Source organism: Pempheris klunzingeri, chromosome 12, assembly GCF_042242105.1.
Source record: "Pempheris klunzingeri isolate RE-2024b chromosome 12, fPemKlu1.hap1, whole genome shotgun sequence".
Lineage (NCBI taxonomy): Eukaryota > Metazoa > Chordata > Actinopteri > Acropomatiformes > Pempheridae > Pempheris > Pempheris klunzingeri.
In genome coordinates, this window is record NC_092023.1 from 22,747 (window position 1) to 46,226 (window position 23,480).

Sequence of the window (23,480 nt, forward strand, 5' to 3'; positions counted from 1 at the left end):
GATCGTGGTTATTACCCCCCTTACCTAACCCTAACCCTAACCCTAACCCTAACCCTAACCCCTAACCCCTAACCCTAACCCTAACCCTAACCCTAACCCAACCCCAACCCAAACCTAACCCTAACCCTCTAACACTAACCCTAACCCTAACCCTAACCCTAACCCTAACCCTAAACAGGACCATCAAATTTGATGATCGTGGTTATTACCCCCCTTACCTAACCCTAACCCTAACCCTAACCCTAACCCTAACCCTCCACAGCGCCAACTACTGGACGACCACTTTTCCAAAAAACACCTAACCCTAACCCTAACCCTAACCCAACCCCAGAACTCTAGGACCCTCGGATCCGGACTTATCGGCTCTTGAAGATTATCATCCGGGTGGATGATATCAGTTTTCATCCTATAACCTAACCCTAACCCTAACCCTAACCCTTAACCACACTCCCTTTGTGCAGCCCTAACCCTAGCAAAAACACCCCCCAGATAACCCTCCAATCCACTCCAAAACACTCCCCAAACAACCCTCCAATCAACTCCAAAACACCCTACAAAACACCCCCCAGATAACCCTCCAATCCACTCCAAATGGCCTCAAATGCACCCCTAGGCACTTCCTGGAAACACCTAGGGACAAAAAACACTTGGGCAAATTTTCACTCACTATAGTCAATGCAACTTTTCAACATAACTCGCCCTAGGAATGTCCCACCAACACCATTCAACCACCCCTAGGCTCCCCTTAAGACAAGCTACCCCACCCTAGGATTCCAGCTCCGCAGCGCCAACTACTGGACGGCCACTTTTCCAAAAAACACTCTCCAGGACACCCTCCAATCAACTCCAAATGGCCTGAAACGCGCTCCTAAACACTTTCTGGGGGAACTTTTTTCAAAAAAACACTTTGAAAAATTTCACCTCACTCAACTCTATGGGGAATTTTCAAACGCCTATAACTTGAAAACCACACCTCCTAGCGCTTTGCAAACCACTTCCGCCTGCCATAATTCGGCCCTTCTGAACACGCCAGGCTTGGTCCCGTCTCTCTACGACCTTCCCTTCCGGAGATACAACAAAAACAAACTTTTTTTCGCTACTTACGCCCACTTCCCGACCTCACAGCCACTAGGGGGACCCACCAAACGAAAGACAGCCTATGGAAATGGGGGGGTACCACCCACTTTCAGCTCTCTACCTCCAACGGTTCGGGAGTTATCACCCAAAAACAGGACCATCAAATTTGATGATCGTGGTTATTACCCCCCTTACCTAACCCTAACCCTAACCCTAACCCTAACCCTAACCCTAACCCTAACCCTAACCCAGGCTCATTCGCCTTCCCCTAACCCCCTTACCCTAAGCCTCTAACCCTAACCCTGGCCTAAACCTAACCAGACCAACCCCTATACAATTAACTGAACCCTAACGGTTCCCTAATCTTAACCACCACTTACCTAGAGCCCTAAAAACACTTACCTTAGTCCGAAGGAGGGAACTCAACGTCAGTCCGTACTTGGAAAACTGCACCTGTGAAGAATAGAGAAAGAGAAAAGGAATTAGAAACAAAACAATTCCACTTACTTGGAAATAAAACCTGAAATAGAGAGAATTAGTTACAAATGATTTTACTTACCTCGAGACCAAACCTGCAAAGGAGAAAAAGAGAGAAAAACTCAGGATAGGCAATTCCACTTAATTGGAAAGACAAACATAGAAAGAGGAATTAAAAACAAATCTCAGCTAAAGAGTAATAACCCACAAGGAAGGGAATATTGAGATGATATACTTAACTGGAAATGGTGAAATATAACGACGTGCGTAGGCCCGTGCCTAGCCTTTGGCTCCCCACTTTCAACTGCCGAGTCGTCGGACGAGGTGGGGGGAATCATCGAGATAGCTCACATCTTAACCTTTAGGGACCCACCCCTTCTCTTTTTTCCCCCCCTTCCCCACCCTCTTCTCCTTTTATTTTTTCATCACATCCTCTCCCCTTCATTTTCTTTTCACCTTACTACCCCCTCTCCCTGGTCTCTCTTCACTACAACCAATTCCCTCTTTTAAATTTCTGGTTTTATCCTTCCTTTAACAGACTCCCCCCAGAGGATTTTTATTCATCCCCCAAAGTCTCTTGTTTCTTTCCTTTGTCCTTCTTCCCTTCCCCCTCTTTTTAGATCCTTTTATTCCTCTCTTAAATCTTTTTATTTATTAGGACAAGCGGCTTAAGGACCTACTGTCCCCGAGGCCCGTGCACTTCCAAGTCCCGAAAGGAGACTTGGACATATTCCCCTAACCTAACCCTAACCCCTCCTTACTAACCCTTAGAATTATGGAACTCCACATTCAGACTTCATGTCTAGTAGATACAAATGTGGGTTAAAATTATGGAATTACAAATTCACGTCTAGTAGATACAAATGTGGGTTAAAATTATGGAATTACAAATTCACGTCTAGTAGTTATATTTACAACCTAACAGACAGGGTTTTTAGTTATTATCTGAATGGAGGCAAAGGCTGAGGTGTGTGTAAGAGATTCTAAAGCCACTTCACATTAGCCACAGATATGAACTCTGCAAGGAGATAAAACCAGCTGGCTCTGTCACGGATCAATAGAAAACTTTTGCAGGGGACAAATAGATGTTTGAACAAGTTCAACTTCAGTGTCCAAAGTGCAAGAAAAATGTTAATGCCCTCATTTGTCAAATGATTGGCCAGCTTGTCATGACTCAGCAAAAGCACTTGCTGACTCTTCGGTGCGAGATCAAATCATGACTCAGCAGAAACACTTCTGTACAGACAGTTTTGGACAAGTAGACGTCAGTTCTGTTTGTCCTCAAATCAATCATCAGTGTGTGTGTGTGTGTGTGTGTGTGTGTGTGTGACCAGATAATAAAAGTCCAGCTTCGTTCCTCTAAATTCTCAGTTGTTGCTGCTTGTTGAGTTGCATCGACAGAAAAAAAGAAACATGAAGTTTTACCTGGTGCTGCTGCTTCTGATGCCTCTCTGCTCAGGTAACACACACACACACACACACACACACACACACAATTAGCTCTTTAAACTGAAGGGAGGATAACCAGGGATGAAGAATGCAAGAATATTATGCTTGTAAAGACGTTCAAGCGATCCAGCTTTTCCTTTTCACTGGGTACTTTACTTTTAGGTGAATCTAGCATAAATGTAGTCTTATCATGTTTGATTGTATGCTCTTCTGTTCTAATTTCTTCCAACTTTTAACTATTCTTATTTTGTACCATTTTTAAAAAGAGGCGATGGATAAGAAAGTATGTTATGTGATATAAGACACTACTGATGACTATAAGAATAACTTTAAGCTACAACATTAATGGCATTAAATGTGAGTACACAATAATGGAACATTGTACCACCAAGTTAATTTATCCAAACCAACACTATCTAACCATCCATCCATCCATCCATCCATTATCTATACCGCTTATCCGTCAGGGTCGCGGAGGGAGCTGGAGCCTATCCCAGCTGACTTTGGGTGAGAGGCGGGGTACACCCTGGACTGGTCGCCAGCCAACTATGGGTTTTATCACTAAGGAAGGTTTTTAGTCTACTCTGAAATGTAGAGAGGGTGTCTGCCCCCAAAACCCAGACTGGAAGGAGGTTCCACAGGAGAGGAGCCTGATAGCTGAAAGCTCTGGCTCCTGAACTACTTTAGAGGATTTAAGGAACCACCACTAGGCCTGCAGTCTGGGAGCGCAGTGCTCTAGTGGGGTAGTACGGTACTATGAGCTCTTTAAGAAATGATGGAGGCTGAACATTAAGAGCTTTGGAGGTGAGGAGAAGGATTTTAAACTCCATTCTAGAATTTACTGGAAGCCAGTGAAGAGAAGCCAGTACAGGAGAAATATGGTCTCTTCTCTTAGTTCTGGTCAGAACAGGAGCAGCAGCGTTCTGGACCAGCTGGAGAGTCTTTAAGGACTTATTGGGGCAGCCTGATAATAAGGAACAGAAATAATCCAACCTGGAAGTGACTAATGTGTGGACTAGGTTTTCATCATCCTCTGTTCCTCAGGTTATATCACCCTCTTGTTATTTGTGTATGTTTAACATGCATTAACCTGCTCAGGCATTGCAGAGCAATGTGCTAGTGGAAAAATACAGTCAGTGAAATCAGAAATTTGAAAATTGACAAAAGCCAGCCATAATAGGTCAGGGGACCCTAAAGCTTTTTTTAAAAGTAGATGTCCTGATTTCAGGATGTTTTGTTTAAAATGTCCATTTTAAGAACCAGAGACAAGCAAAGACTTGTACCATTAGCATTAGCATCCTGTCTTCAGTATATAGCTGACTATCAGGTCAAAATAATGTCTGTGGAACACCACATAACTTTATTCTGAACTTAACAACTAACTATAAGTATTAAATCTGAGAACACCTCCAGCAGGATCATCCAACAATACACAATAAAACATACCCTGTTAAACCATCACTCAGGTGTGTCTAAGGTGTCACCTGACCAGCTGTGTTTTTGTTGCAGCTCATGAGTTTTACATCCAGTGTTATGGTGAGGACTTCTTGATGGTCAACAACCAGCTTCTAGACTGCACCAGCAAAGTCCAACAGGCCTGCTACACCAGAGGTGAGTCCTCTACCTGCTCACTCAGACTCTGCCTCCTCTGAAGAAAATGTAGGTGAGCCAGTCAGGTGTGCTCATCAGACACAGGCTGGACTTCCAGGGTCAGGCTGAGATCAGGCTTCGTAAGGATGATGTGGATTGTGGCGTGCGTGGAGGCTGTGATGATGCGTTTCCTATTTGCTGTTACAGATAACGGAGAGAAAGGCTGCACTCGGCTGGAGAACTGCTCTAAACCCAACTGGACCTGCTGCCACACCGACCGCTGTAACCAATCACAGCCAAGGAAACAATGACAATGACATCATGAAACCATATGATGTGAAATAAACTTCCCATAATGCAATGTGTCGTTTATCTGAGCTCTGTGTGTAAACATAAATATTTACCAGTTTCTGGACCCTGAATCGTGACTCAATGTCTCTGTGAACATACAATTAGCTAGTGAGGGTTAATTAGGTTTAGGTTGTCATGGTTAGTTAGGGATATGGTTAGTTGGCATGAGATACTAAGGGTTATTTAGGGTTAGATAAAGTGTTAGTTAGATAGGGTTAGATTGTTAAAGTAAATTAGGGATTTAGAGGGTTAGGATTGGATGACTACAGTAAGTGCTAGATAGTTAGGTTAGATAGATAGGGTTAGAGTTAGATTACTAGGGCTAGTTTGTTAGGATTTGGGTTAGGGTTCGATAGTTAACATGAATTAGTTACAGGGTGACATAGTTACGATTAAAAGGTTTGGGTTGAAAATTTTCACAGCCTTTAATTTCATAAAGGTTAGGGTAAACAGTTATTTAGGGCTAGACAGTTAGGATTGGTTAGGTTTAGATATCAAAGGTTTGATTGTAAGGTCTAGAGGGTTAGGGTTAGTTAGGGGTAGTCAGGGTTAGATATAGATGGTTAGGGTTACGGTTAGGGTTTGATAGTTAAGGTTAGTTAGAGTTTAGTTAAGCTAGTTTGTTAGGGTCAGGTGTTAAGCGAACATTTTACAGCCTTTTGTTTCATATTCACTCAGTCTGATATTTTCTGACTGCAGAAGGGTTCGTCATTAGGGTTAGGTTGTGAATGTTTGGTAGTTAAATTAAGGTTAGGGTTTGATAAGATTCACACAGTTGTCAGTTGTCAGAACTGTTGTTCCTCAGGCCACCTGTTCCTGGGACATGTGAGCCTAGTCTGGTGAAGGCAGTCTCCTTGCATCACTGACAACTGTGTGAATGATAAAAAATAATGGAAATCGCTAAATCGCTGCTGCTCGGCTGCTAACCTAAACCTGGTCCAGGAGTGATCAGCTGCCACTGTCATCAAAATGGACATCACGTCACGTGACAGGAAGTCTCCTGAGAAATGAGACAAGGGACTGGACTGTCGCTCTCATGGCAACAGCAGCAGGAATTGTCAGTTTTAAAAACATTTATTTGCATTTTTTTGTTGAAATCTTTCGTACAGTCTGTCGTCTGACAGGAATGCATGAGAGAAGACATGATTGGCTCAAAACAGTCACATGAACATCATCATCATTTTGGGTATCACTGTCGTTACGGACGCTGAAAAATAAACACTTTAATCCTGAATTCTTTAATAATGAATTCTGTACAAGCCCTTCAGACAGACGAGCGTAGAAAAGATGAAGAGTATTAAAAAGGCAAAAACATAAATGACCCCAACGTTTGATAGGCCCTGCCCCCTAGTGACATCATCATGACATCATGACATTCAGAAAACCTTTTAAACGGAAATGGTCCAGAAGAGACAAAAATGAACATCAGCAGTCATTCAGTGAGTCATTGAACACCAGCCAATCAGAGGAGAGGATCTTATGTATGTCCTGTTACCTGATTGGCTGACATGAAAATGTTGAATGTAAAAAGTGGCTGAACATTTTTACAGTGTAGCTGAGGAGCTGCTGCCCCCTGGTGGTGAACAGAAATATACAGAAAGATCCTCTGTCAGAGCGACGTCTCACTCTGATCTGTTTCTCTGAGCTCAACTCACCTCTGATCATCACAACATCTGAGTCACAGCTTTTACTCTGGAGGTCAGCCTCACGTTTCCTGTTTATATCCTGTTAACTTTCTGTTTATATCCCCATTTACTTCCTGTTAACATTCCATGTACTTACTCCTTACATCTGTGAGTTTAACTACACAACTCTATGGATCAACGCTCACCTGTCTCATGTGAGAAGCATCAGGTCCAAGGACCGTCATGAAACAAAGGAATGTGGTTGACTGTTTGGAGTTGTAGTTCTCTCCTTCAGGCTTCTTTATATCAAAGACATTTATTATTTGAGGTCAAAGCCTCATTGCTCTCTGCTGTGTACTGTTAAGTTCATACTTCCTGTATGTTTCACATTAAAAGCCTACCCTAATATTCTCTTTTCCCTAGAGGGCTTCAATTGTGAAACATCCCAGAGAAGTGTTAAGTTTGGCATTTTAAAGGTTCTCTACACGACACCTCAGCATCAAAGACCAAAATAAGTGACTTTCCCTCAGCTCGCCACTGTTTGTTCTGACAACCTCCATTAGCTTTGTGCTGCTGTGTTAGCTCAGTAGCTTTGGCAGGTCCATCGCCGAGCAGCAGCTTCGGCTACCAGTTCACTCGCTGATCAACATGCAGTACTGAGCTCTAACATGCAGTACTTTGCCCTAACATGTACAAACATGCAGTACTGAGCTCTAACATGCAGTACTTTGCTCTAACATGTACAAACATGCAGTACTGTGCTCTAACATGTACTAACATGCAGTACTGAGCTCTAACATGTACAAACATGTAGTACTGAGCACTAACATGTACAAACATGCAGTACTGAGCACTAACATGTACAAACATGCAGTACTGAGCTCTAACATGTACAAACATGCAGTACTGAGCACTAACATGTACATACATGCAGTACTGAGCTCTAACATGTACTAACATGCAGTACTGAGCACTAACATGCACCAACACGTAAACGCGGGCGTCCTGACGACTAAAACAAAAGGACAGAGCAGCTCAGATTACGGGGTCAAGGTCAGGGTCAGATGGGCGAGCGTGACCTCAGCCTCAGGTCTCCGTTAACGCCAACCGTGATCGTCTGCGTCTCTACTTAGACAACCGTGTTTGGTGCCAAGGTAACGCTCCAACTGTCATTTAGAGAACCATTGAGAAAATAAAAGCACAAAAAAGTTGGGTTGAATGAAGAAAATAAAACTGATCAATTTTACCGTCTGCAGCTCCTTTACATGATTAATCTGATTAATTATCGTTAAAACCCAATGATAAATATTGATAGCCCTAACCCAATAAACCATGATTTAAGGAGGCTTTTTTATTTCCAAATAATCTGTAATCGAATCTACAACAAGTTTCTAAAAGACCCCCCCACACACACACACACAGACTTCCTGTTCACCTTCTCTGCTCCTACTGGAGGAGAAATGTTACCTGAGACACACCTTCCATTAGTCTCACCTGGTTCAGGTGTTCCCACCTGTCCTCTGCTCTCTGCTGCCCCCTGTGGCAGACAGGTAGGAAGCACATCTGTGCCATGGTGAGATTTTCATAAATGATGTTCTAACAGGTGTGTGTGTGTCAGGTGACTCCTCTTCCTCCAATCTCTGCTCAGGTAAATCGGACTCTCCAGGTATTTCAATCTGTGACATCACATGTTTGAAGGAACGTTTATTTTATCAGCAGATTGATGAGGAAAACCATGTGACTCTGGCGCCACAGGTTAAAGTTCCCACACACATACTTGTACTTCTATACTTGTGAGGACCCTCATTAACTTAATGCCTGATTCAGCCCCCCCAAAAGACTAATATCAAACTGCAGCTACTGAGAACTGTTTCTGTTTCCAAAGACTTCGATGGAGACAGTTGGCCGAACCAGAAGATGGCAGTATGACAGTAGCTCCTGTCTGCAGAGGACGAACCCCTGGATGTTCAGACAGCAGCTCCTGTCTGCAGAGGACGACCCCTGGATGTTCAGACTATCAGTGGATCACTGAGAGACTGAAGGAACCTTAAAAACAGACAGGTTCTCTATGAGGTTCTGCAGCCTCTGTTTTCTCTGGTTTCTGAGCTGATTTCTGGAGCTTTATTATGAAAGGACGTCACAGATGATGACGTCCTCTGGAGGAGGAAGTTACTCTTAAGGATTCAACATGAGCCTCATCCTAAACCTGATCCTAACCCAAAAAACTGGTCACACTTTATAAAAATGTCCTCACATTGAAAAACGTCTTCACAATGTGTAAAACTGAGCTGGTCCTCACAAAGATAGCTGTACCAACACAAACACACACGCTGATGGTCTGCCTATGAAGGGGGTGTGAGGGGGGGCAGCCCTTCATCGCTGGGTGTCGCTGTGTCATCGCTAGGCTCCAGGCTGTCCTTCAGACTCACCGTGCTGTCTGAGGGGGGTGGCGTCGACTCGGAGCGCGGCGGCGTTAATTCATAGACGGGCAGGGTGACCTCTGTGGGGGGTGGCGTGTCCGGTGAGGGTTCTTGTGTCCCATTGGCTGTCGGGGGAGGGACGGGTTCCTGTGTGGGAGTGGCCAAGGTGGGAGGGAGCGGAGTGAAGGCATGGTCCGCCCGCAGGGGGGCGGAGTTAGAGAGGAGGCCGTCGGTCAGAGAGAGTGAAGATTTCTCCACCAAACGCCACTGCATGATGCTGGTGTCCTTCCCCCCCGTCGAGATCAGGTGGCTGTCGTTATACAGGAAACTGACGTTGGTCACATGACTGCTGTGGGCGCTGTACTTATGGCTGGGAGCCTGCGGACACACAGACAGATAACTGATTATTGATTGATCGATCTGTGGGTTCAATGAGGCAAAAAACTTCAGTCGACTGGCAGCCGAAACCCTGAGGAACAATAACACTAATAACTGACAATGTTAATCATAACAGTAATGAAATGGTTTATGATGATGTTTAATACTGTAACAATAATGTATTAATAATGCATTGATATTCTAAGACTTTAACAATACTGTAATAGTGCTGTAGAAACACTATAATACCTTAATAATACTGTAGAAATACTATAATAATACTATAATACTGTAATAGTGCTGTAGAAACACTATAATAGTGTAATACTGTAATAGTGTTGTAGAAACACTATAATACCTTAATAATACTGTAGAAACACTATAATACTTTAATACTGTAATAGTGCTGTAGAAATGCTATAACACTGTAATATTGTAGAAATAATACACTTTAATAATACTGTAATACTGCATTAATACTGTAATTGCTGTCAGTCAATATGTGAAGGAATTCTGCTGCTTACAGACAGATGATTTTATTTTGAAATTACAAGGAAGTGAGGGCTTCAGTGATGATGTGAGTGTGACTTCTGATTGACTGTCAGGGTTCAAGTTCGCAAAATTTTATCCTCCAAATTTGAACATTTACGATCGAAAGAATTCAATTAAGTTCTAAAGAAATCTGTGTGTGTGTGTGTGTGTGTGTGTCTCACCTTGGGGGTGGAGCATGGATAGGCGAACAGGTGAACTTTACAGAAGTCGTCAGCAAGAGCGATCACCTTCCTGTTGTGGGACCTGATCAGAGCGTTGATGTCGGTGCCGTCTGAACCCTCCGGCCACACACCTGACACACACACACACACAGACAGACGTCAGGTAACACACACACACACACACAAACAGACAGACGTCAGGTAACACACACACACACACACACACAGACAGACGTCAGGTAACATACATACATACACACACACACACACACACACACACACACACACACACACACACACACACACACACACACACACAGACAGACGTCAGGTAACACACACACACACACACACACACACACACACACACACACAGACGTCGGGTAACACACACACACACACACACAGACGTCAGGTAACACACACACACACACACACACACACAGACGTCAGGTAACACACACACACACACACACAGGTTAAACTGATCTGATTAACAACAAACTAGATTGACGTTCATGATTACATCATCATCATTCTGTCTGTACAGGTGACACCTGACAGGTGGGCAGGTGTACTTACCGAACACGTGATATCCCAGGACACAAGTGTACGTCGCCCAGTCGATGTCTTTACACTCCGAACGGTTTCTAATCAGTTTACAGCCGTTTGGAACATCCCCTGGAAACACACACACCTGTTAGCAACACACACCTGTTATTACACAGTACTACTCATGGTACTATACACAACTAAACAGTACTACACACTATACTATACACAACTAAACAGTACTACACACTATACTATACACAGTACTAAAGTACAAGTACTGCACAATATTACACCATAGTACATGGTACTGCAGCACACAGCATTACAATATTGCAGTATTACACACAGTACAGACAGTACTACAGCATTACTGCAGTGGTGCTCACAATCCCGCACAAGTGCTCAATCAGTACTACAGTATAACTGATAGTACAGTACTATAGTAGTAGTCACATTAATGCAGTAGTACTAGGTGTACTGCAGTTGTACTCACAGTACTGCAATAGTACTAATCGTGCTGCAGTAATACTGAAGTACCTCGATTATTACTGCAGTATAGGACTACTACTGCAGTAATAATCGAGGTACTTCAGTATTACACAAGGTACTTTAGTGGTACTCGACGTACTGCTGTAGTACTTGGTGTACTGCAGTAATTCACAGGGTACTGCAGTGTTACTCAGAATACTGCAGTAGTACTCACAGTAGAGGATCTCGTAGTCTCCGGAGTTGGACATGATGAAGTTGTTGTCAGGTGACCAGTCCAGGTGAGTGATGTAACTGGAATGACCCTGTGGAGACATTGAGGTACATCATCAGCACACCTCAGCTGCTTCTTCATCATCCTCGTTACCTGAGCTTCATCTTAGATTAGATTAGATAGACTTTATTGATCCCCCATAGGTGGAAATTTACATATTACAGCAGCAACAGAGGCAGGGCGAGATAAGCAGTATTAGAGTACAGTAATAGCAACTGTATTTTTTTGCTTTGTTAGTGACCTGCGGTGTGACCTGGCGGCAGACAGACTCACCGTGCACTTCCCGTATCGACTGTACTTGCGTCCTCTCTCAGAGACAGTGTAGATGTAAATAAAGTTATCGTGAGATCCCACCGCCAACAGGCTGCCATCTGCAGACACACAGAGAGGAGCATTCTGGGACATGTAGTTCACTTCACCCATTGTGTTGTCATGGAAACAGTCCTGGTATGCGATTCTCCTGAACTCCACCCACCTACTGAGAAACGCATCACTGAGAGCTGCTCATTCCCGTCGGTGTGGATCGCCACCAGGTCAGTGGTCTCAGCGTCCAGGACGTACCACCTGAGTCAGGTGGATCAGGTAGACCAGGTAGGCCATGAGACGGGTAGACCAATTAGACAGGGAGACAAGTAAACTGTTCAGGTCCATGATGCACCTGCACATGTAGAACTAAGGTGTACACACAGACTAAAGTTTGTAAATCATCCATACTGACTTTCCTGAGTTGGTTCCTATAGCGACCACGGCTCCGCTGGGATGGAAGTCTGCACAGTGTCCATGTTCCTGAGGAGGGACACAGCTGTCAATCACTCAGACCCAACAAATAACCCAATCGCCATCAGTCAGAGCCCCCCCTCACCTCCAGCGTGCGGCTCCATTGGAGACTGTGGTCCACCGAGTTCCAGACACAGACCAGCCGGTCCTGAGCGCACGTCAGGAAAATCTCTCTGGACGGGTGGGACGCCAAACCCCACAGCTCATCTGTGTGACCCTAAACGCATCATATCACATAAACACACTGAGACCCTGAACACACCACACAAGCACACAACATAAGAACACCTTGATGGCATCATGTTGATGTCAGGTGGTCTCACCTGCACTTCCACCAGGAAGCCGTCGTTGAAGGTTCCTCTCAGGATGAAGTTACGAGACGTCCCGACCAGAAACTCGTCCCCCTTCCCCTCAGACAGTGCGCGGATGGTACCGTACTGATCTGGCACCTGTGGACACAGTCATGTGACCTCAGAAGGGTGGCAGATGTGTGTGATTGTCACCTCGATGTTGCGGCAGGCTCTCAACTCTGTGCGTGAATGTCTGTGTGCATTTGTGTGTGAAACCTCGATTTCACGGTCGGCTCTCAGCTCGTGGTCCCACAAGACGATCTTTCGGTCTTTGCCTCCTCCGGTCAGCAGAGTACCACTCCTCATCTCACACACACAGAACACACTCCCCTCGTGAGCTTTCACCTGCCGGCTGATCTGAAACGCTACGAGCACGCACACACACGCACACACACACACACACACACACCTGTATTAGATCTGTTCCAGGTGTTTTGTCATTCTCAGTTTGTCTATGGACAATAAAGTTGATTTTGAAGGCTGCATTTTCCTGCAGCGGCCAGCAGGAGGCAGAAAATACCACCGGTTTTAACAGGAAGTCACTTTTCCTTTGACTTCCTGTTGAAAGTATTCACACTGGTTTGTTGGTATGAACACAGTATTCACACTGGTTTGTTGGTATGAACACAGTATTCACACTGGTATAAACACAGTATTCACACTGGTATAAACACAGTATTCACACTGGTATACACACAGTAATCACACTGGTATAAACACAGTATTCACACTGGTATAAACACAGTAATCACACTGGTATACACACAGTAATCACACTGGTATAAACACAGTATTCACACTGGTATAAACACAGTATTCACACTGGTATAAACACAGTAATCACACTGGTATAAACACAGTAGTCACACTGGTTTGTTGGTATAAACACAGTATTCACACTGGTATTAACACAGTATTCACACTGGTATAAACACAGTATTCACACTGGTATTAACACAGTATTCACACTGGTTTGTTGGTATAAACACAGTATTCACACTGGTATTAACACAGTATTCACACTGGTATAAACACAGTATTCACACTGGTATGTTGGTATGAACACAGTATTTATACTGGTATACCAGTATTGTTATTCTGGCACAATGGTAAACAGTCCTGTTGTCTGCTGGAGAGCTACACACACACACACACACACCTCGGGGTCCCTTTCCGGTGGGGGTCTCGGCGGAGCTCCTGGTCCAGACCAGCAGGACTCCTCCGGAGTCTCCGGTCAGGATGTCTCCAGTACTCAGGAAGGCCAGACACTGGACAAACTTCGGCTTTTCATATTTCTGAAAACAGGCAGGAAATTACGTCAGAGCTTGACCAGGACCACAGACCAGAACCACAGACCAGGACCACAGATCAGGACCAGAGACCTGTACTTCAGAACTGGATCACTGACCAGGGTCACAGAACATGACTACAGACCTGGACCACAGAACAGGGCCACACATTACAAATTTGGACCACAGACCAGGAACCTGGATCACAGACCAGGACTATAGACCAAGACCACAGACCTAGACCTGGACCAGGACTACAGACATGGACCACAGACCTGGACTACAGACCAGTATCACAGACCTGGACTACAGACCAGTATCACAGACCTGGACCACAGATCATTTTATGATCTCAGTAAAGGCAAATAGGACTTTTAATTTGAAGGTTTCTTCTTTTATGTTTAGCTTCCTGTCAGCCTGTCACATGATTCATTGTTTCGGTCTCAGTTCCACCAAACCTCACTCATTTTTTGGTTGATTTAATCCTTGATGTCGGATCAAGTGGCCAATGGAGGTGACCGTGTGGTGTTCATGTACCATTAATTTTAAAACCACATCAAACTCTGCTTTAATCCTTTGACTGGAGAGTTTGTTATTTACCTTTGTGTTTAAATTTACACAATTATACAAGGATTTCACTTTTATAAAAAATGGAAAAGAAATGATGCTATAACATAAAAACTGTTCCTCACCCCAAAGATTCCCTGTTTACGAGCCAGCGAAGTCCCGGTCCAGGTCCAGAAGAAGATGTGGGACTTTCCACAGGTGACAATGGTGTTTTGGTCAGTGGGATGGAACTCCACGGCAAGGACCACCTCGTTAGTGGTCTGAAACAAACCAGTGAGAACCACAGTCAGAACCAGTTTAAACATCTTAGAGCCATTCAAAACCAATCTAACCAATAGACAGCACCTCACCTTGATCTCAGCGATCTTGGATTTCTTCTGCCAGTCCCAAACTGTCAGCATGTGATCGTTACAGTCATCAATAACGCTGAGGTGCTGTCCAGAGTCCTGATGGACAGACAGGAAATGGAGGGAGACATGAATGGTTCTCTCCGTCCTGTTTTCAGGGACCAGACTAAAACCTTAAGAATAATGTGAATATAAACTTTGAATAGTGTAGTCTAGGTGAACTACAGTTCACATGATGCACCTGGATGGTACTCACAGCTTTGGAGAAGGCCAGAGAGCCGACACCTCGCTCAAACGTTCCCAAACCGACAACTTGCAGCGTGGACAGACTGACGCTGTCCCAGATACGAACGTGAGGCTGCAGCGCCTAAACACCGTGTACAGACATGCTCTTATTTTTCCTTTTTTATTCACTTACACATTAGAATATTTCTGTCGTAGATTTGGTGAAGGAACCATCGCTTATAGCTTAGTGCTCACCCGTCCATCTTTGTCCACTCCTGCAATCTGTCCTGTGGCGATCCGGATCTTATCAGGGTGGATAGCCAAGCTGACGGACAGAGAAAACAGATTATGTCACAGATCTATCACCATGGAGCAGCCACTAGGAGAGCAGCAGATGGCAGATGTGATTGTTTCCTCACCATTTGACGCAGTCAGTGTGTCCGAGGTAATGTCTCTGCGTCCGCTCGTCATAGTTAAACAGCACAACGACGGAGGCAATGAAGTACACGATCTCTCCAGTCGGGAGGAGGTAAACGTTTGCTCTGCAGTCTCTGCCACGGTAACCGTACCTGCAGGAGGTCAAGGAAGCACCTGGAAAACACCTGGAGATCTACTGAGGGTCAAAGATCTACTTAAGGTCTAAGGATCAACTGAGAGCTACCACAGATTTACTGACATCTAATGTCTAAAATCCAGTAAAGGTCTAATGAGGATCAACTGATGTCCTCTGGGGGAATCTCCTGAGGCTCAGCTATCGCTCTTTGTATTGTGTTTATACGTAGATGACACCCTGCTCTCTGTATCTGTTGATCCAGATCATCTCAGCCTCCATTACTGGATCTAATGGATCTACCCCTAACCGTGATGTTACGGTACAACGGATCCAGAAGCCGCTGTCTCTTAATAATTATGATGTTTAGTAGCGTGTATGGTCATGTATGACAGCACCTCCTGTGGACAGAGTGAAGGATACACCCACTCCAGCTTGAGTCGGTCTGAAGGAAGTTCTGTTCGAACATCATCGTAGTTCTCCACGTCTGAAGGGATGAACATTGTGATTGGTCTGCCTCGCATGAACATTTTAATGTGGTTTCCCTCTGAAACAGCGGACACACACACAGACGCAGTTCAGGGTTCAGGTTCAGGTTCAGGGTTCAGAAGAGAGGACGTGTTCAGTTTGGGTTTAGGGTTTGAGTTAGGAGTTAGTTGGCCTTCAAATTGAAGTGTGATTCAGATCCAACTGACGCACGCAAAGTTACAAACTGATCACCGAACATCAGCTGACATCAGGACATCAAACACTCTGCAGTGCATTTGCAAACAGAACGAATATTGCATTGATTTGATGAACTGATGATCAAATCTAAAGACCTGGTTCATCTGCATTGGCTCTGGACCCGTGACCTGAGGGGCACCGGTAGGCCTCATCAAAAGACAACAAACGAGTCACTCCGTAACAGAAACATGACTTTTATACGACCTCTGTGATATTTTCTGATCAAACAGTGAGATCTGTAGGGAGATTAAATAAGATTCATCAGTCTCACCTCACTTAAGCTAACTAGCTTAACTAGTTAAAACAAACAATGTCTAACAAGTTGATCACTTGTTTTGCAACGGCAGAACGGACAAGAAAATACTATGGCCTTTTAATTAAAACGCTTTGATTTGATGGTCTGATCGTGGACAACCACTTCAGGGAGCAATGCTACAGCTCGCCAAGGACAGACACACCTGAACGAATGTCAAGCACAAAAAAAACTTAACCTGGCTGCATTCATATTTCCATAAGTGAACTCTGTTAGAGCAGGTAACAGTAAAGGTGTCAATCAGAACAGCCAAAACAGATCCGTCAGTCAGACAGGTGAGGACCACAGTAGGGACCAGGGGGGGACAGGTGAGGGTCACGTGAAGGGCAAGGGAGAAACAGGGGAGGGACAGGTGAGGCCATGCAGGTGAAGCAGGTGAAACAAATCAGACAGAAACACCTGCTGAGTCATCGTTTACCTCCATAGACTCAAATATGAACACCTGAGGTCAGGCTGATGATAATTTACCTGTTCATCAATGTGACAATCACTTGTTTTACATTTAGGTGGTGGGTGGGGCTTCTGCTTATATCACTGATTGGTCCTTTAATCATCTATCTGATCTAGCTGGTTAATTAATTTCAGGGACCACCTGTTTGACCAGAGGTGGAGGTAAAAGAGAGCAAGTAGCGGAGCCACAGACAGGTGTGGCGTCACCTGACTGGTCTGGAGAGAGAGCAGGTGGGTGAGCGAGGCCGACAATGCAGTGAAGAAAGAGAGAGAGATGTGATTGGTCCAGAGCAGAAACAGAAAGCGCTCATTCAGCTGGTGTTAGCATGTTAGCATGTTGTTAGCCTGCTAGCTCGCTCTGATGACTCATCAGGACTTACCAGCTTGGCTGTTTTTCTCTCGTGTCGACATTTTGGCTGGTTTGAGACAAAGATATCATCACTCCACGACAACACACAACATAAAAACAACTAAAACCATAAAACTTTTTAAAAATGAAAAGAATAAAACCATAAAAAACAATAAAAACAACGTAGACAGCACACAGCGTGGCGAGCAGAGGTCTGAACCACAAAGCTGAACTAAGTCTGAGACCATCAATAAGGTTAATAAAGTTTAACTTGACAAGTAATGTTAACATGAAACTAGATCAAATGGATACCTGTAATAACTACATGTGGTCAATACTGGACTCTGACTGGCTGCTGGGGGGCCATTAAAATGTAACCAGTCAATCAGGTAAACTGGTAACACTTAATGCCCCTGATCGCCCTCCGACGCTTGGTGCCCCCGATCGTACTCTAACGCTTGGTGCCCCCGATCGTACTCTAACGCTTGGTGCACCGATCATACTCCAACGCTTGATGTCCCGATTGTCCTCCAACGCTTGGCCCCCCCCTGGTACTACATCTTCAGCCTGGCCCTGCTCCAAACCGTAGAATGCAGCCATTAGGCAAAGCCTAGCCTTGCTGACTGCACAGTTCCCTGCGTCCTCGTTCATTACTTTCTGGTAACTGACGCCTCATCCTTTACGTTCATTCTTAACGTGGTGAAAATGCAATGAATAAAATCTGATGCTGCAGAAACAGAAACCATTTACAAATGTAAGGTTTTAAATGATTATCAGCATGTCACCATCCTGCTCTGCAGCTTAGGTTCCCATGGTGATTCTCCCTTAGTAACCATGTTGACTTCCCTTTGGTTATCCTTGTAAAAGTGAACTAGTTAACCTGAGTTAAATGCAAAGAGCATAGATAAGTTACTGATCTTGCTTCTTGGTACAGTCCTCTGAGCCGCCACGCGACCATCATCACTACCATCATCTTCATCATGACTGGAGACACTGCAGGAATCCAAACTAAAAACGCATGCATAATAAATGCCTAATGCATAAACATTTTAACTGTATCAGAGATGTGATAATGATAGCGGCATCTCTGGCTTCCTATTGGCTGTTACACATGACGACAGCGAGGATGATGATGATGATGATGATGACACTTGTGGTGCCGTCATGGTGAAGAAGAGAAAGGCATTTACCTTGACTGACCACAGGGTCTTTGTGTCTGAAACAAGAAGGAAGAAAACAATCTTGTCACTGTGTTTGGTGGTTAAGTATCAATGATCAATTATTCAGTCAAACATTCATCAATCATCATCTTATGTGAGTGTGTGGAATGTGTGTGTATACATGCTTGTGTGTGCGTGCGCACGTGTACCTGTCAGCGTTTTTCACCACCTTGGCGAGCAGCTTGGAGGTGGACGCCGCCTTCACCAATTTGTTTCTGTTTTCCTCTGAAGTGTCCCAGGTGCTGCTCTGAGAACGCTCCATACCTGAGGACCGCCTCACACTGGGCCCCCTGCACACACACACACACACAGAGGAGAGTCATCGGGGGAGGAGGAATAACAGGAGGAGGAGTCACTATGAGTTGCTGAGCTTAATCTCAATTTATCTGCATGTCAGTTTAATGTTCATTGTCAAATCAGAGCCAGGCTGACGCTCTGGAGTCCTATTATCGTCCAATCAGAGCCAGGCTAGTGTTCTGGAGTCCTATTATCGTCCAATCAGAGCCAGGCTGACGCTCTGGAGTCCTATTATCGTCCAATCAGAGCCAGGCTGACGCTCTGGAGTCCTATTATCGTCCAATCAGAGCCAGGCTGACGCTCTGAAGTCCTATTATCGTCCAATCAGTTTTGACGTCACTAAGCTGCAGATTCAGTTTGTGACTCTGAAGATAACAATCTCAGCAACTCAGAGTTTCTTCCTCTAAACACGGTCCAGGAAGGAGTTAGTGAGCTGGAACACACTAGGAACTCAAGTGCCAGGCCGCAGGAGGCCTGCTGGAGGAGGAGGAGGAGGAGGAGGAGGAGGAGGAGTTCAGGTGAAGCTGAGAGGAGAAAACATTACTAGTTTTGATAAAACACATGCAGTCCAGTCGGAGCAAAGAATAAAGAGGAGCCAGAGGAGACTGACAGGAGGCTCCAGGACCTCCAGGAAGATCAAGGATCACAAGGAGACTCCAGGACCTCCAGGAGGCCTCAGGAGGAGGACAAAACGTTAGTAGTTCTGATAAAACACACGCAGCCCAGCTGTAGCTTTCTACCAGCAAAGAGCGAAGATGGTCTCCAGGACCTCCAGGAGACTCCAAGATAATCAGGAGATCCAGGAGACTCCAGGATAATCAGGAGATCCAGGAGACTCCAAGATAATCAGGAGACTCCAAGATATCCAGGATATCCAGGAGATCCAGGAGACTCCAAGATAATCAGGAGACTCCAAGATATCCAGGAGACTCAAGGATAATCAGGAGATCCAGGAGACTCCAGGATAATCAGGAGACCCCAGGATATCCAGGAGATCCCAGGAGACTCCAGGATAATCAGGAGACCCCAGGATATCCAGGAGATCCCAGGATCCACGGGGGCGGGGTTAGTAGCCACTGACAGAGTGATGTCAGAGTAGCCTCAACAGGAAGTGATGGCAGAGGTAGCCGACGGAGAACAAAGTGGAACCTTTTCTGAGGGGTGTGGCCTCGGCTGCCATCAGTGGACTGGGCAGGTCTCTGGGGGGTCGGGGGGGTCTGGGGGGGAGGGTGGGGGGAGGAGGGAGACGGGGACGGGTTGTTTGGGCGAGGAGGCTCCTCACGCTCCTGGATCTCCTCCATCTGAGACCGCTGGACCCCGGTCTCCTTCCTCCTGTCTGCTCCACTGTGGACAAAACCAGGAGCATGATACGGCGCAGACCACTGGTTCTACTGGTTCTATTGGTCTACTGATATTATTGGTTCTACTGGTACTATTGGTTCTATTGTTCTATTGGTTCTACTGATATTATTGGTTCTATTGGTTCTTGTGGTTCTACTGGTTCTTCTGGTACTACTGGTACTACTGATTCTATTTGGTTCTTCTGGTACTACTGGTTGTCCTGGGATCACTGTGGAGACCAATCAGACCAACGACCTCGAGACGAGGTTACTGTGTGTGTGTGTGTGTGTATGTTGCTGTGTGTGTGTGTGTGTGTGTGTGTGTATGTTGCTGTGTGTGTGTGTGTGTGTGTGTGTGTGTGTGTGTGTGTGTGTATGTTGCTGTGTGTGTGTGTGTGTGTGTGTGTGTGTGTGTGTGTGTGTCACTGTGTGTGTTACTGTGTGTGTCACTGTGTGTGTTACTGTGTGTGTTACTGTGTGTGTTGCTGTGTGTGTGTGTGTCTGTGTGTGTTACTGAGTGAATGTGTCAGTGTGTGTGTGTTACTGAGTGAATGTGTCAGTGTGTGTGTGTTACTGAGTGTGTTACTGTGTGTGTACCTCTTGGCGGCCGATGACACCGTCTCTTTCCTGGTGACGGAGGTCGAGTCTCTCTTCCGTCCAGACGTTCCCCCGTTAGCGATGCAGGACATGGAGAAGGCTTCACGCAGTGCAGCTCCACCTGCAGGGGGCAGCACGCTGCTGTCAGCAGGGACTACAACCAGTTAACCAGCTTTACCATGACCAGGAAAAGCATAACCAGTTAAACAGACACACGAGCACAAGACGCTGTCAGCTGCAGAGAAAACTGAAAGACTACTCAGTACTAGTCAGTACCTGTCAGTACTAGTCGGTAGTAGGGTGGGTCTTGATTATCGAGTATTCAAATATTCATTAAAATGTATTTAAATTAGTTTATACAACTATTGTTTTAAAAAAGTACATCTTCCTTCACCCCCCCCCCCCCCAGTGGATAGAGGACGACGTGGGCAGCGATCAAATCTACGTCTGCTTTAACACAAACTAACTAAAACGCCACAAGTAACACGTGTTTGAGCAACTAACCAGAGATGACGTTACCTTTCCCTCCGTGTTGTTTCTTGGTCGAGGACGCCGTGGAGACTTCAGAGGCGGCGAGGCGCCGCAGGACGTCAGCGAGGGCAGCCTTCATCACCGTCAGCTCGTCCTCCTGCTGCTGGACACGAAGCTCCAGAGCCGAAAGACGGTCGTGGACGTCAGAGACACTCGCTCCAGACATACTGTCATCTAGAGGGACAGACACCATGTCTGAGTATACTGTCCTCCATCAGGAGACCACATCTGAATATACTGTCCTCCGTCAGGAGACCACGTCTGAATATACTGTCCTCCGTCAGGAGACCACGTCTGAATATACAGTCCTCCGTCAGGAGACCACGTCTGAATATACAGTCCTCCGTCAGGAGTCCACGTCTGACTATACTGTCCTCCGTCAGGAGACCACGTCTGAATATACTGTAACCCGTCAGGAGACCACGTCTGAATATATTGTCCTCCGTCAGGAGACCACGTCTGACTATACTGTCCTCCGTCAGGAGACCACATCTGAATATACTGTCCTCCGTCAGGAGACCACGTCTGGATATATACTGTCCTCTATCAGGAGACCACGTCTGGATATATACTGTCCTCTATCAGGAGACCACGTCTGGATATATACTGTCCTCTATCAGGAGACCACGTCTGGATATATACTGTCCTCCTTCAGGAGTCCACGTCTGGATATATACTGTCCTCCTTCAGGAGACCACGTCTGAGTATACTGTCCTCCATTTTAACTAACATTACTAGCAGATAACCTTTAGTTGACTTAATTGGTCTATCGAGTCTTATGGTTTTAAACTTAAGCAAGAGAATTAACTGTTACTGTAACTAACCTGTAACTTAGTATTAACCAGCAGTAGTAGTACTACCATTAGTAGTACTAGCAATACCAGTAGTACTAGAAATAATAGTAAGATAAGGTAACTTTTATTGATCCCACAGTGGGGAAGGTTCCTTGTTATAGCAGCTCAAAGACGGACATAAAGCAAACAATTAAAGAAAGAGAAATTAAATAAACACATTATATACAGTGATAGCAGTACTACTAGCAGTAATAGTAGTGGTAGCACTAGTACTAGTAGAAGGAGTACTAGTGGAACAGAACAGAATAAAAAAACATTGGCAGAAATGGAAGCTGTAGTACCAGTAGTAGTAGAAGTACTCATAGTAGTAGCTGTAGTACTAATTGTAGTAGTAGAAGTACTTGTAGCAGTAGTAATAGTATTATTTGTAGTGGCAGTAGTACTAGAAGTGACAGTGGTAGTAATAATAGCAGTAGAAACAGTACTTGCAGTTGCAGTACCCTTAAGATGTAGCAGTAATAGTAGTAAAAGCAGAAGTACTAGTAATAGTAGTAGTACTAATGGTAACAACTGTAAGACTAGTACAAATACTAATAGTAGTATAGTAGTAGTAATAATAATATTCATTGTAGTAGCGGTAGTTGGGGGGTCCCTGGTCCCAGGTCTCTGTCTCTCTATGGCTCTATGGGGGGGGGGGGGGGGGGGGGGTCCAGGTTTCCGTCTCTCTATTGGGGGAGGGGGGGTCCAGGTCTCCGTCTGTCTGTGGGGGGGGGGGGGTCCAGGTCTCTGTCTCTCTATTGGGGGGGGGGGTCCAGGTCTCTGTCTGTCTGTGGGGGTCCAGGTCTGTGTCTGTGGGGGGGGTCTCCTTCGGGAGGGGCCGTTGGTTTTGTGGCCCGGCGGCCGCCGGAGGGGCGGTGCGGTGCGGAGCCTCTCAGATAAATGCAGCAGTGACACGTGTAAAGCCGCCAGAGGCGCGTGCGGCCGTCTCGGTCCCGCCGCTGCCGGACAGGTGACCGGCGGATGTTTGGGGCGCCAGCGGCGGCCGGGACTCACCTAAACTGCCAGTGAATCCGTCCATTTTCCCGGAGAAAAGCGGGAGTCTGGGTCGGAGGCCTGCGGGAGGCTGAGCGCACACTGCGGGCCTCCGTCCGGGTTTTTCCACCGCAGCGGGGGGAGGAAGAGCCGAGCCGAGCCTGTCCCCGCCGAGATGCTCACCGCGTCCGTGCGTCCACGAGGTCAAAGATCCGCCACTTTCCCGCGAGCTGGAAGAAGAAGCCGCTCCCCGGAGGATCCGACAGCCGACACCGAGAGACGCCGCGGAGGAGCCGCAGACAGACGGACCGACGCTGCTGCCGCCGCGCGC

At 45.7% G+C, this 23,480-nt stretch overlaps 2 protein-coding genes across 3 annotated transcripts; one reads left to right on the top strand and one right to left on the bottom strand.

Annotated features, from left to right (window-relative positions):
- The first annotated feature begins 2,936 nt into the window (after window positions 1–2,936).
- On the top strand, window positions 2,937–4,941 carry LOC139211263 (uncharacterized). The gene is made up of 3 exons (XM_070841550.1): window positions 2,937–3,013; window positions 4,513–4,614; window positions 4,801–4,941. Exons 1-3 carry the CDS (start codon window positions 2,968–2,970, stop codon window positions 4,902–4,904), a joined length of 252 nt encoding a protein of 83 aa, XP_070697651.1. The 5' UTR covers window positions 2,937–2,967; the 3' UTR covers window positions 4,905–4,941.
- A 1,058-nt stretch (window positions 4,942–5,999) lies between these two features.
- On the bottom strand, window positions 6,000–23,480 carry LOC139211347 (echinoderm microtubule-associated protein-like 4). 2 transcript variants are annotated; one of them, XM_070841635.1, is made up of 24 exons: window positions 23,171–23,480; window positions 21,312–21,497; window positions 20,793–20,913; window positions 20,005–20,199; window positions 18,708–18,848; window positions 18,529–18,554; window positions 17,370–17,405; window positions 15,924–16,047; window positions 15,370–15,519; window positions 15,206–15,275; window positions 14,982–15,092; window positions 14,729–14,824; window positions 14,504–14,638; window positions 13,682–13,817; window positions 12,739–12,887; window positions 12,496–12,621; window positions 12,258–12,389; window positions 12,114–12,181; window positions 11,871–11,959; window positions 11,669–11,766; window positions 11,339–11,426; window positions 10,663–10,761; window positions 10,081–10,211; window positions 6,000–9,367 (listed from the first exon to the last, which is right to left on the bottom strand). In XM_070841635.1, exons 1-24 carry the CDS (start codon window positions 23,193–23,195, stop codon window positions 8,912–8,914), a joined length of 2,988 nt encoding a protein of 995 aa, XP_070697736.1. In that variant the 5' UTR covers window positions 23,196–23,480; the 3' UTR covers window positions 6,000–8,911. The 2 variants fall into 2 exon arrangements, with proteins under 2 accessions (XP_070697736.1, XP_070697737.1); XM_070841636.1 differs by lacking the exon at window positions 20,005–20,199.